At 29.9% G+C, this 20,362-nt stretch overlaps 1 protein-coding gene across 1 annotated transcript in view; it reads left to right on the forward strand.

The window, feature by feature from the left end:
- Window positions 1-403: 403 nt before the first annotated feature.
- LOC100206121 (protein ELYS) overlaps window positions 404-20,362 on the forward strand; it is a 61,572-nt gene continuing 41,613 nt past the window's right edge. The window contains exons 1-4 of the mRNA XM_065812388.1: window positions 404-916; window positions 12,826-13,040; window positions 13,195-13,266; window positions 19,793-19,901. Of these exons, the coding sequence (XP_065668460.1) occupies window positions 483-916; window positions 12,826-13,040; window positions 13,195-13,266; window positions 19,793-19,901 (830 nt within the window). The 5' untranslated portion in view covers window positions 404-482. The remainder of the gene's footprint in view (window positions 917-12,825; window positions 13,041-13,194; window positions 13,267-19,792; window positions 19,902-20,362) is intronic.

Consider the following 20,362-nt stretch of genomic DNA (forward strand, 5'->3'; position numbering starts at 1 on the left):
TTGGTCTTCTACGGATAGAGTTAAGGAAAACGTCCCTCTTTACTTTTAAATCGCATTTCCTTAGTTTAAAAACTAAGCGTTACTCGAGGATCGGTTAGCTTACTTTTTAAAAACCTGATGTGCAAAATTTGAATAAATTTCAAAGATAAAATTTTTTTTATACATTTATTTTATTTATTTATTTTTTCATAATATATTTAACAAAATTAGATTTCACTGTATTTCAAGTAAATAATCTTATTTTCGTAATGTTTATCTTTAATCTAGAATATGGTCCAGTTTGTATTTCACAGTGACAAAAATATAAAATAAAACATTTAGCGATATTTTTAGTGATAGTAAATTAATATTAGAAAAATTTATATTTTAACAAATAAAGCAAAAAAAGTTTGTGGGTTTATTTAGCTTTGTAAAGTTTTTATTTGTTTATTTAGGATAAAATAATAAATATTACATACAACACTGCATTACCCAAGTTAAACATGAAAGAGTTACAACCAGTCAAATTTTCTGAAATTATTACTTTTTCTTTGGCAACACAAGAATGTTTGGATAACATAACATCCATAGATCAAAATGAAGCGTACTGTAGTGCACTTATTTCTGATTCAGGAAAGTTTGTTTACTTAGCTAAAGGAGGGTTATTAGAAATGATCAATCTCCCATCTGGTAAAAGAATATCAGCTTGCAATTTTAGTTCAATAAACTGCCAGAGGACAATTACTTGTTTCTCATTATATCAAAATAAATTACTTGTTGGTCTTAAATGTAATTCTAACATTTCCTCAGGTATTTTATGTGTTTATGATCCTGGAGTATCACGAGTTATAGCAGCTATATCAATTCCATCTTCACCTTCATCAATATGTGTAATTAAAGAAAGCGGTGGCGTTTATGGAGATGTATCATTTTTAAGGTAGTTATTTATATGGATACTAACACATGTTTAGTATATTCAATTCATGTGTAAATATAAAAACTCAATCTAGCTATATATTCATATTTATATCTATATGTTTGTGTGTATATATATATATATATATATATATATATATATATATATATATATATATATATATATATATATATATATATATATATATATATATATATATATATATATATATATATTTATATAGAACTCTTATATGTTGTCAGAAAGTTTTTTCTGTATTTTGTTAAAATGCAAGACCGGAATTTTTTTTTTTATTAATTGATAGACTGCCTGCACCAACCAAACCCTCAGTCTATGTAGCAGCACTCCCTTGCGAGTCAGGCTAAAAGATAGTAGATGTAGCAGCACTCCATTGCGAGTCAGGCTATTTTTCAGTCCATGTAGCAGCACTTTGTTGCGAGTCAGGCTATAAAATAGTTGATGTAGCAACACTCCGCGCATGATTTTCAGTAAAAAAAATAGTAATAAAAACATTTCATTAAAAAAAAAAAAAATTAAAAACATTGTTTATATTGTTAAAAACATTCAGAATGTTTTTAAAAACATTTTGGTCAATTAAATTTGCATTTTTTTCAGTTTTTTTTAAAAACGATTAATTTGTTATTAAAATAATGGTTTTAACTTTCTGACAACACGCAAATGTTGGACGAAAGCCAAAAGTAATTAAAAGTGATATATGTGTTGGCGTAAGAATCATTTTTTTCCTTCCGTACTTTCCAAACAATCTACATATATATACAACCCTCGGAATTAGGGTCGACATTTGGCAATGCCGACCTAACTGCCGACCTGAAAGTGTTTGAGGTCGGCTAAAATATTGCCGACCTCGTTTTTATGTTTTATGGTAAGACCTTTGTATCAAATAATTTTTGCCAACCTGATGCCAACCTCTAAAAGATTGAGGTCGGCAAATTATTACTGACCTCATTTTTTTTAATTCCGAGTGTTGTATATATATATATATATATATATATATATATATATATATATATATATATATATATGTATATATATATATATATATATATATATATATATATATATATATATATATATATATATATATATATGTATATATATATATATATATATATATATATATATATATATATATATATATATATATATATATATATATATATATATATATATATATATATATATATATATATATATATATATTAGGGGTAGTCAGTTTGAGGAAATTTTCAAATCTAAAATACCATACACTCTAGATTTGGGTCAAATGTTAAAAAAACAACTCCCAAAAAAGTTTGAAATTTTTTTTTTTCTGGGATGTTTATTTTTACCTATATATTTTAGCAAAAATACATGGTATTGCAGTTTTTTTCAAAAAAAAAAAATTTTTTTGTATTTAGATTTGAAAAAATTACAACATTTGATAATAGTTTCATGTTATTGGATTAAGTTTCAAAAACAAAGAAATTCAGTTGTGTTTACGTTCATTTTCACCACTTTTTTTCCTTTTGTCAAGTGAAGATAACCTTTCTGCAAATTTACTTTTAGAAAGTTTGTTTGAACGTCTTTCAGGTGTTCTGAAAGCACAAGGAACTGTTTCAACAGTTAGCAATGTGTTCTGTTTATCTTCCTTATTATTGTATTGATGAATAAATTGCTGCATCATTCCAACAGATCTTTCTGAATGGTCATTTACTACAATTAAAGATGTGTCATAATTTTGAAAGCTTTTAAAAGCAGATTGAGTAAGCCAAAACTCAGGGGGAAGCGAAAGCTAATCATTTATCCTTTGTTCCTCTAATCCAATTCTATCAAACATAAGATATGAAAGTTCATCAACCAACAGAGCAAGTGAAGAAGGATATTCTCTAATTTTGTTTCCCATTTCTGTTTTATCTTTTATATCTATTTTTGATTTGTTTTTAGTATTGTATCATGCTGTAATTGGCATTTTAAAAGTAAGAACTGCTTTTGCAAGATTTGCTTTCTCCTCAAATGACATATTATCATCCAACAGAGCAAGAGGAATCATTGTTGAAACTAAATACCAATTATGTTTACAAAGAGAGCCTAAAATTGCATCGACAGCATGGCAAACGGTACCGAAAACTTTGTGGCAAACTTGTTTGGCGCAAAGTTTTCTGTACCGTTGCATTTGGTGTATTGCTTTTATATCAATAAAGGGAGCTCTAATAGCGTCATTAGCCTGTAAATACCATTTGGCATAAAAGCAAACTATAAATTCATTTATTAGCCTTATTTCTGTCTTGAGTTTATTATTCTGGTTTACAAACTCAAGATGGCTGGAAAGAAGCTGTAGCTTTAGGTAGTAAAGTGCTTTGGATAAGAACCTAGCATGATGAACTGCTCCAGGTTTTCTTAGTGTTACTAAAGATGAAGAAAGGTAACTTACAACGAGTTCTGCAAGCTCCTTTCTATCATCTCTGATAAAATCTTTATTTTCTTTTCCATTTGTAATGTACTCTTGGCAAAAGTTCAAAGACTCTTGTGCAGCTTTTTCAAGAATAGTTCCCCTTACTACTTTCCAATCAAACTTTATCAGTTCTGTTTGTTTGTAACTAAAATCAGGATTTTCAAAATTTTTTTATTTTTTAAAAAATGGGATTATCTGGTCCTGTGGAATGTTCATCTGAAACTGAATTACAAAAATGAACCATTCTTGATTCACGTACATGATGTCTGCATGCAATAAGTAAAAGATATTTGCCTAAATTGTTGGATATTCTAATTAAAGAACCTTTCTTTAACCCAGTGTTACTTGCAGTAGTATCAAAACATATTCCTCCTACTTTGGATTTAAGGTTGTACTCCTTAAGAAAGTCCATTACACCATTGCATTGATCTTCACCAGAGGATGATGGTAAAGGAACTACTCCAAGTAAGTGTGTCTCAACCTTCAATCTTTTGAGTACAGTCAGTCTATCAGTTTTAATTCTTTTTCCTTTGTTTAGTTTAATTAATGTTTTGGCATCAAAATGCACTTTGCATGGGTATGGGGTTTCATTCATTGCTTGTTGAACATCTTCTTTTGATATCATGCATATATTATGATTTACATGTTTCATTTTTCTGGCTGCTGTAGACTGGCTACATTTGAAATCTGTCAGATCAGCTCCTGATTGAGTTAAAATTGCACCTGTAACTTTATGTAAAACACTTGGAGAAATATCACTCATTGTAGCCATAAGAGCTACATTACCAGCAAAAATATCTATGGGAATTTCAGCAGTGACATTTTGTTGTAAAGGTTTTCTTTTAAACCACTCTCCAGGATTAAAATCAGTATCACTCAAGAAGTCCTCACTAGTATCTTTATTATTTTCAACATTAGTTGTACCCTCTAATTCTTTATATTGTTGTTTCACTTGCTGCTTTCTCTTTCTGCTACTTTCCATTACCTAAAAATGTAACAAAAAATTTACTACTTATTAATTTTAATTTAATTATACGAGAGATTGAAATGAGTGAACATTGTTTTTTTTGTTTAGCTATTTTTATTTTAAACCGTCTTAAGTGGCATGTAAGTTGTAAGTAAGTTGGCTAGAAAGCCTAGCAATTTTTTATTTTTTTTGATTAAAAAGAAATATATACTATTTTTATGTACTTCTTATCTTCTGATCCAAGCATAAGTCTTCTTTTCCCTTCTTGGTCCTCCGGAAACTCCAAATCCTCAAGCTTGTCTGAATCAGATCTTTTTTTGTCATTTTTTATTCTAAAAGAGCATTTTTTATTCTAAAAGAGAGCAAATTTTCTGGGCTGGTATTCCTAAGATCAGGAATGCCAGCCCAGAATAATTTGTTCAGGTTAACTTTAAAATCTTGTTGCTTTGCAGCGGATCCCCTTTTTTCATGCTTCTTAAGTTTTGAATATTCATTGTCCAGATTTGAAAGCTTTTTTACTAGACTTTGATCGTTTAGTATAAAAAATCCAGCTTTAATCCATGGCTCTTTTACCTTGGCCAAAATACAATCACATTTACTTTTCATTGCACATCTTTCAAAGTTTTTCTGAGGAGGACAAGCAAGAATAGTTGCTTTTTTTGATGTTCTTGGGAAAAATGATTGGTTGTAAGCTAAGTGCTATAATCCTTTGTCAGTAACATAAATATGGTAAGTACGTTATCAAATAATGTAGTTATTTTAAATCTAAATACAAAAAAATTTTTTTTTTGAAAAAAACTATGATACCATGTATTTTTGCTAAAATATATAGGTAAAAATAAACATCCCAAAAAAAAAAAAAATTCAAATTTTTTTCATTTAACTTTCCCCCTGAACCTGCAAAATCGGCTGTTTTCAATGGTTTTTGAGAATTTTTTTTCTAAAAAAGTGCTTAGGAGGTAAGGATAGAGTGGACCTGTTGAGCTCAAATTTTTTGGGAGTTGTTTTTTAACATTTGACCCAAATCTAGAGTGTATGGTATTTTAGATTTGAAAATTTCCTCAAACTGACTACCCCTAATATATATATATATATATATATATATATATATATATATATATATATATATATATATATATATATATATATATATATATATATATATATATATATATATGCATATATATATATATATATATATATGTATATATATATATATATATATATATATATATATATATATGTATATATATATATATATATATATATATATATATACATATCTAATCTCAAAAGTTCATTTTATTAAAATAGAACTAAAATAATAGAATTACAATAATTTTTCAGGCTTTTATTTAATTTTTAAACGCTCTAAATAAATCATAAAGTGTTTTTAATTAAAAAGAAGATTGTTTTGAATAAATTTTAAAAATGATAAAGTAAAAATATACAAGTTTAGCTGTGAAAGAAGGGGTGTTGCATGCAATTGAATAAGGAAGAACTGCAATAGATATAGTGGATCAGTTTGATATAGGAAAATCAACAGTTGCAGATATATAAAAGGTATAAGGAAAGAAATAACAATAAAATCTCTCTAAATTCAGGAAGGCCTTGAATTATCTTTGAATCTAAAAGACAAGACAAAATTTTAATATGTGCTGCAAAAAATGATCCACGCAAAAATACTGTCTTCGTAAATGCTGAAATTAAAGAACTTTGTAATTTAAATGTAGTGTTGAGACAACCAAGCATTGTATCAGGTCTCCAAATCTATATGAAAGACATCCTTCAAAAAAACCTATCTCTATAAAGAATCGAAAAGCACACTTGAGATTTGTTAAAGAACATTTGATTTGGACAAGAGAACAATGGATGAAGTACTTTTCAAGTATGGAGGTGGTAGCATTATTGTCTGCGGTTGCTTCAATTGAGATTGTCTTGGTCCTAGCCACTTGATTGATGGCTTAATGGACAAAAAATTGTACAAAAATATCATTAATGTTATGCTACCATATGCCAAAGACAAAAGGGCTCGACTATTGTTATTTCAGCAAGACGATTACCCATAGCACACTTCAACCTTAGTTAAAGACTTTTTCAAGACTAAAAAAAAATTGATTAATGCAATAGCCTCGTCGAAGTCCTGACATTAATCCTATTAAAACTCTATGGGAACACCTAGATAGACAAATTTTAAATTAAAAACCAATGTTTTTATTTAAGTTTAAATTTAATTAATTTAAATTTATTTAATTAAAATTCTGAAACAAGAGTAAAAATAAATCGATATTAATGTGATTATGAAATTGGTGGACTTAATGTCTTGTCATTATCAAGTAATTATCAATGCTAATGGCTTCCTGATGAAGTAATAAAGAAATTAACTTTAAATTATTCAATTCAATTTTCAATTGAAAAATTAAAAAAAAAAATCTACTTATCTCAAGTTATGCGCTTGTCCGGTTACTTTTGCATGCTACTATTTATACTAGAATTTAGATGGACAGTATGCTTTCTCTGACACCATGGCAAATACTCCCTATTCCAAATATCTATATAAAATCTTTATTTAAAATTTAATAAGAATAAAACCAGAATAAAATGAATGAGTTTATAATAGGGTTGTTAATCAAGATCACTGGTTTATAGCAATACTAAAATTATGAGATTGTATATTTAATCCCATTTCAATTTTTAACTCTAAAATCATCAAAAAAGTGTATTTAATTGATTATTTTTAAATTTAAATTTTTTCAGTTAAATTTTGACTATTTTCATGTTGTAAAGTATTGTAATTTTTTTTTTTTGGTTTAAATTAAGTTTGAACTTGATAATGCTCTGTTGCATTTATTTATTGCAATTTTTATTACATTGCAATTATTTTTAATCTTGAAACTAATAACTTACTTTCTGATCATCAATATGGATTTCGATCTTCTCATTCTACAGCTGATTTGCTAACAGTAATAACCAATACGTTTTATCGTGCATTAGATAAAGATGGAGAGATTAAGGCCCTCGCTCTTGACATCTCTAAAGCTTTTAGTAAAGTTTGGCATGCTGGTCTTCTCCATAAGCTTTCTTCTTACGGTGTATCTGGCAACATCTTTAAGATTATTGAATCCTTTCTTTCCAATCGCAGTATAAAAGTTGTCCTCGATGGACAGCACTCTTCTTCTTATTCTGTAACTTCAAGGGTTCCTCAAGGTTCTATCCTTGGCCCTATACTCTTTTTAATTTATATTAACAATCTTTCAGATATTCTCACATCTATAGTGGCATTTTATCCTGACGATACTACCATTTATTCTTGGTGTGATAAGAAGCCAACACTCTCTGATTGCTTGAAGGGGGCATTTGAGCTTGAAAAGGATCTCACTTCTGCTATAGCTTGGGGCTCACAGCACTCAATGAGTCATCCACTCCTCATCTTCTAGGATTAAATCTTACTTCCGATCATTCTTGGAAACCATATATCAAATCAGTTGCAAAATTAGCATCTGCTAAGGTTGCATCTCTTTATTGAGCTCGGCACTTTCTTACTTTGGATTCTATTCTCTATCTGTATAAATCTCAAATCTGGCTTTGTATGGAATACTGTTGCCGTATCTGAGGCGGATCGTCTAATGATACCCTTTCTCATTTAAACAAGGTGCAAAAAGCGCATTGTAAACATAGTTGGACCTGCTCTTGCAGCCAACCTCCAACCATTATCACATTGTTGTAATGTTGCTTCTCTTTCTCTTTTCTACAAATACTATAATGAACACTGCTCTAAAGAGCTTGCATCTCTTGTGCAATCTACTAAAGTTTATTCTCATGTTACTTGTCATTCAATTAAGTCTCATCTTTTTTCAGTGACTGTTCCTAAGTGCTCCAAAAACTCTTATTCCTCTAGTTTTTTTCCTCGAACATCAGCTCTTTGGAATTCGCTTCCTTCATCTTGCTTTCCTGATTCATATAATTTGCAATCCTTTAAGTTGTCTGTCAATCGTTATCTTGCTCTACAACCTTCATCTTTTCTCTTCCAGTAACTTCCAACTTTTATTAGTGGTTGCTTGCAGCCTTGTTGGAAGTGAGGATGTTTAAAAAAAAATTAAAAAATCCCAAATAAACATTTGTTTGTGACTATTTTATAAAGTTAGTTAATCAGAAGAGATATAGATAATTATGCCATTAGAAGAATACTTGTGTTAATTGCATGCAAAAAAATCAGATCACTAGTTTTAATTTGATTATAATTGCAAGTTTAAACTTTTAAACAGTAAGTTTTTTTCTATTATAATGGCTTCTTACATGAGATATGACAAAAGTAATTCTAATGTTTGAAAAAAATTCTTACACAAAGAAAATGGACAGATACGTGTGTGTAAGTATACTGACTGCAAAAAATTTAAAAAATGGAGGTAGCTCAAAAAAAGTTCTTCATGCGCACTTTTTGTCCGTAAAGTTTCACACCAGCTTCAAGCTCAGCAAACACCAGATGAGCCAACACCAGTTTTAAGTTAGAAAAAAAATCTTATTCTTCTAGTCTAAGTCTAGTGTTTTATTGTCAACAATTTTTTAAAATTCGTTACATTACTTGCATAAAATAATAAATGTTGGGTAAAAAATATGTCTATCTAAAGTTTACTCAATTGGTTGCTATCTTGAAAAGTAACGTTTTTTACATTGGTTTTTGACCTATAAAAATAACTTGAAATATTATTGATATGTATTTTGAAGCAGATTTCAATCAGGAAGCTTTAATTGTTTTAAAGACTTTTATTATATATTTACGGATTTTATTATTTAATAAAAAGAAATATAATCTGGTTTAACCCACTATATAATAAAAGCATTTTGACAGACATAGTTGAAACCTATTTGAGGTGCACTGTTGCATCAGCATCTGCTTGCCAATACATTTTTTTTTTAAGACAGGCGGTCTATCAAATAATAAAAAAAATTAAAAGATTTTTTTTTTTTCCAGTCTTTAAAAATAATTTTTTTTAAATAAACAACCTAAAACTGACCTGACAATGGTAACATTAAAATGATCAAGCAAGAGAGTATATATATATATATATATATATATATATATATATATATATATATATATATATATATATATATATATATATATATATATATATATATATACTCTCTTGTACACTCTCATATTCAAAGCAGGAACAAAAAAAACGTGAGTGTATATATATATATATATATATACGCTCACGTTTTTTTTTTGTTCCTGCTTTGTTGTTTTTTTTCTTCCTATTTCTATGCAATTTTTCATAAATATGATTATTTTTTAATTTTTATTATCTTTTTGTTTTTATTTATACATGTTTAAATTTAATTATTTATTATATAAATGTTTTTATATTTATTTTTGTTTATTTGTTATATTTCTATTTATTTAGTTTATTTTTTATTTATTATATTTCATTTTTATTTTCATCTATTTACAAAAATGATTAATTACTGTAGTATAACTATATTTAAACCTTGCTGTAACCCTAACCCTAAGCCTGACCTTGATGCTGACCCAAGCCAAACCCTCAGTCGATGTAGCAGCACTTCCCTGCAAGTCAGGCTATTTGATAGTTGATGTATGTACTTTTCGTTTTCTATAAAAGTTGCTTATGGGGACATTTTTTTTTACAAAAAAACAATACTTACGGGGACAAAAAATTAACGGGTGCATTAAAATGTCCCCAATAGTGTTTTTTTTTTTTGTTAAATCTGTCCCCATATGTGATACACTAGGTGTATATATATCTACTAACGCATATTTTTGCTTATCTAAATCAATACGTCTTTTTTAGAAAGAAGAAGAAAACGAAGAATAATGAATGAAAAGATTACTGCCCAATGCCAAACCCTCAGTCGGTGTAGCAGCACTCTGCTGCGAGTCAGACTATTTGTCAGTTGATGTATGTAATGAAGCTCCCATTACCAGGCTATTTTAGTATGACGTCACACTGCTCACCTAAATCAGCAGTGTAAGATATATATATATATATATATATATATATATATATATATATATATATATATATATATATATATACATAAATATATGCATAAATATATATAGGCGAAAATAGTCAGCAATTTGTTGTCATACTTTTTTTTTTGACACTTTGAGCTTGGCATTGCTGAATGCGTACCCTAATTTCAAGGTCTGTCTTTTTTTGCTGAAGTTCAAGAATTTCTAAATCAAAATCAATCAACAGCTAAAAAGCCAAAAAATCAAGACCTTCACTTCATAGTTGAAAGAATATGAAGCAACTGGTGCAAAATCTGAAGCAATTTTAAAATTTAAACTTAGTAGAACCCCTTCGCTTTAGCAAGTGTTTCAACCCTCTTAGGCATTCCAGAAATCAATCTTAGCACATTTCCTTTATATCTGGGTCATGTACCTTGATGTCTGTTAGTGCACCAATCAACCCCACTCTTGTTGTTGGCTTTCTGATTGCAATTCTGTGCTTAGCAACTATCCACAAAATTTCAATAGGGTTTATGTTAGTTAACTGTGCACATACTGCTTGACAGCACAGGCTGTGTGAAAAGGTGCACTGATTTGTTGAAATATTGCTCCATTTGTTGGAAAATTAATTAACAGCTTAGGTAGCATGTTTTTTCCAACACCTTGATATACTGTTGTTGTCTTATTGTGTCCTCCACTATATACAGCCTTCTAACACCATGTATTGATATCATAGACCATACCATCAATGATGTTGGATGCTTCACAATTTTACCAGACTGGCACTTGTAATCAAAGACTCGGAATATCAATTCATTATTGAAGACTACCTAAAACACAAACATAAAGAAAAGATTAAAAAGACAAAAGTCATAAAATTTGCCCAAAAAGGAAAAGGGAGACAACTAATTGAATAGTCAATTGCACCATAAGCAAAAAATTATATTTAGAAGAGTTCTACTACATTAAAAATTACTTAGTTACCTTTTTCCAGTTTTCTTTACTCTAACCCTTGTGCTGGACAGCCCACTGTAAATGGCAAGCCATCTGCTTCTCATTAAGCAATAGTTTCTTGCGCAGTAGGTGGGCTATGAAGCCAGCCTGATGATGATGTGGCAACAAATGCGGCTTGCAGAAACTTTCTTAACATGTTGTTACATCACATCCTGCATCTGTTTGCTAGTCATTTCTTCTGGCATTCGGACACAAGAATTCTTATGACATGCCAAGTAATGATTTTCTTTTTCTCTGATGTGGAACATTGTGGGAATGAGATTAGACCATTATATAGTATCTGCTTTATTTTGGAAACTGCCTTTTACTCAAGCCTATAGATTTACCAATTTCCCTCTGTGTCATAGTGCCCAATTTTAATAAAGCCTACACTTTCCCTTTTTTTTTCTTAGACTTGGCTCTCCACCTTTTTTCATATCTGCAAAAGTACATAAAGATTTATATTATGTACACAAAACCACAAAATAAAATACCCTTTAACAAACTACATTACATATTATTTAAAAATCATAAGCACCCATGTCTTTTTTTTCATGGAACAACAAAAATAATGGAAATAAAAGGTAATAAAAGTATAGATTATAGGTATATATTACAACAACAATGCTCACCAACTTGGCGTGAAATTCTTCTCTGACTCAAAAAGTATTCAAATTCTTTCACACCAGTTTCTTTTTTAACTAGTTTTCTGAAATAAAAGAGAACCCAAATTAGTGTTACCCTGTCAAATAAATTAGGTATACTATGACAACCATTAAATTATACAAAAAGAAAAATTTTCAATTGATTTCCGTTCTTTTATTTTATCAACCCAACTGTTCATAATTTCATAATGATTTATATGTTAGTTTGGCAGTTTCCTTTAAAAAAATTTATGACGACCTGTTATTCACAATTTAGATCTTATTTAAACTAATTAAAGCTTTATTAATTATTTTGATAAGATTGAGTTAGGATTCACAGAAGGGGGTCCATAAACAGTAAGCATGCAACTGCAATGGTAAATAGTATGTATGAAGGGTAGCTCTATGATCAGTAACAGAGATACAGCAAGATGATTGACAGTTTTCAGAAAATCTGGTATGTGATACAACCCTCAGAATTAGGAAAAATGATGCCGGCAATAATTTGCCGACCTCAATCTTTAAGAGGTCAGCATCAGGTCGGCAAAAAGAGTTGTATTATAAGTGTAAAAATATTTCTAAAGAAAACTCTACTGCTCAATATAACTTCATTTTTTTAATGCATTAAGGGGCATTAAGAACCATTATTTACCATTATTTTAAATGCACAAACTTTCAATTAATTGAACTTAACGTTAACCGACAACTTTAAAAAACAAAGTTAAAATTTTTGAGTTTAAAAAAAAAAAAATTGTATGAAAACCTGAAATATTTTGTTTACTTTACTATATTGTTTAAGACTTTAAAAAATAATGTCTTGAAATATGTTTTTTTTTTTGAAATTTATAATTTTTTTTGAAATTTAAATTTCTTTAGTGTTTCACTAAAGTGTTTTTTTGGTGCTGCTGCTGTTGGTACAGTCGATGGACATTTATATCTGACTGACTTACGATCAGATGAAACAGCAGAACTATTTTCAATTTCATCACCAAGTTCAATTCTTGTTATTGATCCAGCTGAGATTGGTGATATAATTCAACTTCGAGATAAAGCTAGAGTAACTGATAAATATTGCGCTGTAGATTTAGCAGGTTAGGAGCAAGCCTAATTTTTGATACTTTAATTTTGCAATATTGATGTAATGTAAAACTTATGTATTAAATTAACAATTAAAAAGAATTGATTAAATGATTGTATATGTTTTATTTATTTTTTATTGCAGTACATATTTTTACAATATTTTAGCTTCAATGTGTTCTTACAAAACCTTTAAATACGTATCTCCATCTGGAAAAATCCTTAAAGTAAGCTCATCAGGTCTGTTGTTCTTATTATAACATAAAGGAGACTTTAAAAAATTATAATATAGCTTAAAAGGTGATTAGTAATACTTAGTGTGGATTTATTTATTGCATAATTTACTAGTTAATAATTTGTTTATTAATCCATTTGTGGATTTATTATTTGCAACTACATTGTTTTCAATCAAAAATCTATCAACAGTTCATTTTAGTTTTATATCTGTTAGTATAAAATTTGAATGAATTTAAATCATTTTTTGATTTTTACTATATAGTCAAAATAATTCGCATAATTCGCATAAGTATTAGCTTATAAGTATTTCACTTTTTATTTTATTTTTTTATTCTCGATAAGATTCTCGATGCGACAAATAAGTCTCGATAAGTGAACTGAGAATAATGGTCTATATAATAATAATAATATGGTAATATTGCGTTATTATAATAGTTATGCGGTAGTGGTGTAGTGGTAGAGCGCTCGCTTCATAAGTGAGAGGTTCCGAGTTCGATCCCCACCACGTCCCTGGTAGTACCGCGCTCAACTTGTTTCTCCGCGCAGCGGCCTTGTTTGTCAGGGTTCGTGTTTCGGAGTTATAGAGTTGAGAGAGGGTTATAACCACAATTAAGTAGCCTCCTCATCTGTAATGGCCTTCTGGGCCTTGGGGAGGTGAAATAACAAAAAAAAAAAAAAAAAAAAAAAAAAAAATAATGTAATTTGTTTTAAAAATGTATTTGAATTGTTAATTGTTGCATTGTTTTTGTTTTTATTCATGTTATTTGTTTCAGAATATACATTGCATATAATTTTATAGATTTTTAAAGTATTATATCTACACATGGAAATTTTAATTATTTATCAATAAGCTGGTATGAAAGTTACAATTTACTTCAATATGATCAGGATTTTAAAGCAAAAAGGTTCATGGGTTGTTTAAGTGATAATTTTTAGTTCCAAAAATGTTATCTATCCAGCATTCCAAGTAATAATCGGTTCGGAAAGTAATGTACTAGATTTGATAATAACCGAATGTGAAAACAGAGTATTTTTAGTCATTCATCTTCCACCTTTGGGGCGATTGAACACGGTCACCACTTATTCAAGTTCAAATGTTCACATTCTGATAATTGGAATGACAAAGAAGCACCAATGTGTAAGCTACTATGTAACAAAGGAGATGTTGAGAAGTTTAATGATTATTTTAACGAAATTAATTGGTCTGATAAATTTCTGAATTTAAATGCAAATGATTCTTACAACATTTGGTTATCAATTTATAATTATGGTTGGGATATGTTTATTCCAAGTTTGAAAATGAATAGCAAAAAGAGAATACAAGATCCTCTTTGGATGCACATTGAGCTTAAATGCATTTGTAAAAGAAAGCACTACTTGTGGTTTATGTTCCACGATACAAAATTTAGTAATTATGTGTTGGTCACAGCATACAAACATTTGAATTCAGAGATTAAAAAAAAGGTAAAAAAAGTATCCGGGATTTCAAAAGAAAGTTAACACTGAATTCCAAACTAAATTTTAAGTCTGTATATGCATATATTAACAGCAAAACATCTACAAAGGAATCAATAAAAGCATTATATTTGACTAATGGAACTCAAGCAGTTAAACAAACTACTACAGGCGGAGCTATAATAACCAGCACATTAAACAAATATTTCGTTTCAACATTCATGAAGGAAAATTCTACTAACACTCCAAAACTTAGCAATAAGTTTAATTTTGAATGCCTGAATCCAAACTTTACAGAAGCAATTATTAAAGCTCATATCGACAAATTTTATGTACAAAAAACTGTTGGAGTAGACACGTTCACCCTAAAGCTCTCAAAATGTGTTCTAAATCACTCTGCAAGCCTTTATCAATATTATTTAACAAGTCTTTCAAATCAAGTGTTGTTCCAGACCTTTGGAAAAAAGCAAATATTATACCCCTATTTAAAAACAACATGGCTTCGTTAATAGAAAAAAATTGCACTACTAACTTGCTTGAGTCGATTGATTTTATCACAAAGGTACTTGCAGATGGATACAATGTAGATGAGTTTTTTTTTTTAACATCTTTGCTCCCAACAAGGCTGCAAGCAACCACTAGTTAGAGTTGGAAGATACTGGAAGAAAAAAGATGAAGATTGTAGAGCAAGATAACAATTGACAGACGACTTAAAAGATTGCAAATTATATGAATCAGGAAAGAAAGATGAAGGAAGCGAATTCCAAAGAACTGATGTTCAAGGAAAAAATCTAGAGGAATAAGAGTTTTTGGAGCACTTAGGAACAGTCACAGAAAAAGGATGAAACGTAATTGAATGACAAGTAACACGAGAATGAATTTTAGTAGATGGCATAAGAGACGCTAGCTCTTTAGAGCAGTATCCATTATAGTATTTGCAGAAAAGAGAAAGAGAAGCAACATTACAACAATGTGATAATGGTTGGAGGTTTGCTGCAAGAGGTCTAAAAGAGAAAGGACATCATTAGAAGATCCGCCCCAGATATTGCAGCAGTATTCCATACAAGGCCTAATTTGAAATTTATAAAGATAGGGAATAGAATCTGGAGTAAGAAAGTGTTGAGCACAATAAAGAGTTGCAACCTTAGCAGATGCTAATTTTGCAACAGATTTGATTTACGGTTTCCAAGAAAGATTGGAAGTAAGAGTTAATCTTAAAAGATGAAGGGTAGATGACTCATCGAGTAAATTACCATTCATAAATATTGCGATAAGGATTGGCTAAAAAAAGTTAAGTTTTATCTGAATAAAAGTTCATCAGCCACTGTGAACCTCATGCTGTAGCAGAAGTGAGATCCTTTTCAAGCAACCCCTTTCTCAATCAACCCCTCCAAGCAATCAGAGAGTGTTGGCTTCTTATCAAGACAAGAATAAATGGTAGTATCATCAGCGAACAATGCCACCTTAGATGTGAGAATATCTGGAAGATCGTTAATGTAAATTAAAAAGAGCATAGGACCAAGGATTGTACCTTGAGGAACCCCTGAAGTTACAGAATATAAAAAAGAGTGCTGTCCATCAAGGCCAATTTTTATACTACGATTGGAAAGGAAGGATTCAATAATCTTAAAGATGTTACCAGATACACCTTAAGAAGAAAGCTTATGGAGAAGACCAGCATGCCAAACTTTATCAAAAGCTTTAGAAATGTCAAGAGCGATGGCCTTAAGCTCACCACCTTTATCTAATGCACAATAAAACCTATCAGTTATTACTGTTAGCAAATCGACTGTAGAACAAGAACATCGAAATCCATATTGATGATCAGAAATTAAGTTATTAGATTCAAGGTAAGAGATTAGGTGTTTGTTAATTAAAGATTCAAAAACCTTGCTTATGATAGGAAGAAGACTAATGGGATGGTAGTTAGGCAAATCAGATCACTCTCCAGAATTTTTAAAAATAGGGAAGACAGATACAGCTTTCCAGCTGGCTGGAAAACAAGACTCTGATAAGCACTTGTTAAATAGTTTTGAGAGTATAGACGACAGCTCCAGAGAACACTTCTGCAAAACTATAACAGGTATGTTGTCCGGGCCACAAGCTGTAGAAGAGTCAAAGCAGGAAATCACTTTAGAAACAGAAGCTAGAGTGATACCAATGTCAAGCAATGGATTAACCTCTTTGACAGCTTATCAGGTAGAACACAACTAGTGGAATCAAGAGATGATATAGATGAAATGTTCTTAGCAAACAATTCAGCTTTGTCTTTAGGTGAGGTGACAAAGTCTGAACTATACCAGAGAGGTGGAATTGCAATTATTTGCCCTTGTTATTGATACTACTAAAGATTCTCCAGAAGTCATGAGAGCCTAATTTTTGTGATGAAATGCGACATTTCATGACCTGAGAATAGCGGGCTTTGGTTTTAGACAAAATCTTTTTACAATGGTTTCTAGTAGTAATAAACAGACATCTGTTTTCTGGAGAATTGTTTTGCTGATAGATATGGAAGTAATGGTTTCGATTGGAAATTACAGCAGCATAATGTGAGGAAAACCATGGAGAAGAGCGAGGCTTGACCTGGAATTGTTGAAGGAATAAAAGATTCCATGCCATGTAAGAAGCACATTTGTCTGCAGGAAGATGAAAGATTTTTACCCAAGAGCCATCACAAGGAAAATCACAGAAAGAGTCCCAGTCAGCTTTAAGGTAGTTGTAAGAGGTACGATAATAGGGAGATTCAGATAATGAAGAAGAATGAGATAATAGTTTCAGAAAGATCAAACTGTGATCAGAAGTACCTAAGGGTGAATGTGGAGAAACGATTCAGGTGTTCTGGAATGCGAGTTGGAAAGTTGACTATTTGAGTTAGGTATTGAGAAAGGCAAAAGTTGTGGGTTTTAACGCCAGCAGAGTCACTGAGAACTTGACTCAAAGCATAGTACTCAGTAAACTGCTTAATAGCCTAAGCAATTGCCTCATTACCATTAATAAATCTATCCTTTGCCTAAAATAGCGCATCCTACAAGGCAGCAGGACATGAAGCAGATTGTACTGGGTTACATGTTACCAGTAGCAGGATAACCTGACCTGACATGTTATTAGATTTTGCAAAAGCATTCAACTCTTTTTTGTTGTTAAGGTTATTAGTAAAGCTCAATTGGTTTGGGATTAGAAACAAATTATTATGGTGGTGTAAAAGTTTTCTAAGCGAAAGATTTCTAAGAGTAATAGCAAGAGAGTTTGTGTCGGAGAAAATAGTGGGATTCCCTCAAGGCTCAGTTTTAGGTCTTCGTTGAATTCTTCGTGGTATACATAAATGATTTAATAAGAATGATCAATAATGAAGGCAAACTGTATGCTGATAGTACTAAATATTTAGCAGTCATTAAATCAGAATTAGACAACGTTAGTTTACAAAACGATCTTAATATTTTAAAAGAATGATCAGGTAACTGGCAGATGAAATTTAACATGCAAAAATGTAAATTAATGCGTTTCGGAAATAACAACCCTGAATATAAATACAAAATTGATGAAGTTGTACTAGAGGAAGTAAAAGTCGAAGAAAGATCTTGGTATTTTTATCTCGAATGATATTGATTGAACTATTGGAAGAATTAAACATGCGTTTGAATATATATTGTTGAATGTATTATTAGCTTATTATACAAGTCATTAGTTTGTCCCCATCTTGAGTATGGAGCAGTTATTTGGAACCCCCACTGGAAAGGAGAAAAGGATAAGGAGAAAATGATAAGGAGATATTGATAGGCTTATATAAGTTCAAAATAGATTGACCAAAATATCATCTCTAGTTAGTTATGGTCATGAAGAAAGAAATTTAAAACTAAAATTACCCTCATTAGAAAGCAGGAGAAGACAGGGTGATTCAATCCAAATGTTCAAACGGATAAAACGAATTGATGAAATAAATTTTCATGACCCAATTGAATATTTTAATACCAATCGTAAGAGGCCATAAATTAAGAATATATAAAGAGTCAATAAAAACACACAATAACTGCAAGTTTAACACAATCAGACACAATTTTTTCTCTAATAGAGTTTTAAATGACTGGAATGTGCTAACACAAGAAATTTAGTCAACAAATGTAAATCAATTTAAGAACCACATTGATAAATTTTTCAAATTTTAAACTTCAAATCTCAGATCTTGTATATTATTTTAACCGTTTTTAAATTTTTTGGCTGTTATAGACTGAAATTCTATGTAATTTCAGTTTTAACTCATAAAATACAGTGTCATTTCTATTCTGATCTATTCTACACTGGAAACCTTAGCTGAAGAAAAGCTGCAAAAATGATTTAAAATATTATCGAACTCAATAAAAGTGGTAATGGTGCACTAAAACAATAAAAAAAACATTTATTACTGAAAAGGTTTAACTAGTATTACGTAGTTTATTTATTGTGTATATAACAACTTGTTAGTTAAATTTAAGAAGTTAAAAGAGAGTTGTTGTTGAAAAAGCTCCTTCAAAATACCTCAACCACTGCAGAACCTATTTATTAAAAAAATTTTATGTAAAATTTTTAGAATATTTAGACTTAACTTTAATTTTTTCAGCCTTGCTTTATGATGACTTATCACTAGAAAATAAAATACTTTGTTTTTCAGTAGTAAATTTTTCATTGCAAAAACTAAAGTCATGCTATTTTAAAACAAAAAATTAAATTTGAAAGGCAAAGTTAAAATAAAGAACCAATAAAAAACTGACTACTCAGTGCCACTACACAATAAGAGTTGAGAGAGGGTTGCACCACGAATAACAACTAAAAAAAAAAAAAAAAAATAAAAAAAAAAAAAATGAGTAGCCTCCTCGACTGTAGTGGCCCCCCTCGGGCCTGGGGGCCCGAGGGGGGCCATTACAGTCGAGGAGGCTTTAAAAAAAAAAAAAAATTGTGTGGGTAATCTATAAACTATGGTAGACAACTCATTTGTCTATTGAGCAACACTAATTTCTATTAAATGTTTAGCATTTTTATAAGTAATTTTTAAGTTGCTTGTAATTAGTTGAATTAAAATATATATATATTTAAATTTTAGAAAGCTGTGGAGTGACTGCATTAGAGTTTGTAAAACAAGCAATTCAGTTAGTGGTTGGATTTAATTTTGGGTGTTTTCAAGTTTGGTCATTGGAACATTTACAGTTGTTGTTAGTGATTTTATTTTCCATAATTAATTTTTAAAAAGATTATTTTTTTACCTCTTTTTAAATTTTCCTTTGAAAGCTTAAAAATTCAATCTTCTTTTGCTTAAATTATATAAATGATTTAGTGCATTGAATGGCATTTTCTTTTACCACAATACATTAAATGCAACTTTTTTTTTACCACAATTAATACATTGAATGCCACTTTATTTTACCACAGTTAATACATTAAATGCCTTTTTCTTTTACCACAAATAATACATCAAATGCCACTTTCTTTTTATCACAATTAATACATTGAATGCCACTTTCTTTTGCCACAATTAATACATTGAATGTGGTAAAAGTTTATATGCAGTAGTTGTGTAGTGATAGAGCAATTGCTTTGTAAGCAAGAATTTCTGTGTTTGATCCCCATCTGGTCCCTGGTAGCACCATGCTCAATTTGTTTTAGTATTTTAAGA

Source organism: Hydra vulgaris, chromosome 12 (genome assembly GCF_038396675.1).
Source record: "Hydra vulgaris chromosome 12, alternate assembly HydraT2T_AEP".
NCBI classification, from domain to species: Eukaryota; Metazoa; Cnidaria; class Hydrozoa; order Anthoathecata; family Hydridae; genus Hydra; species Hydra vulgaris.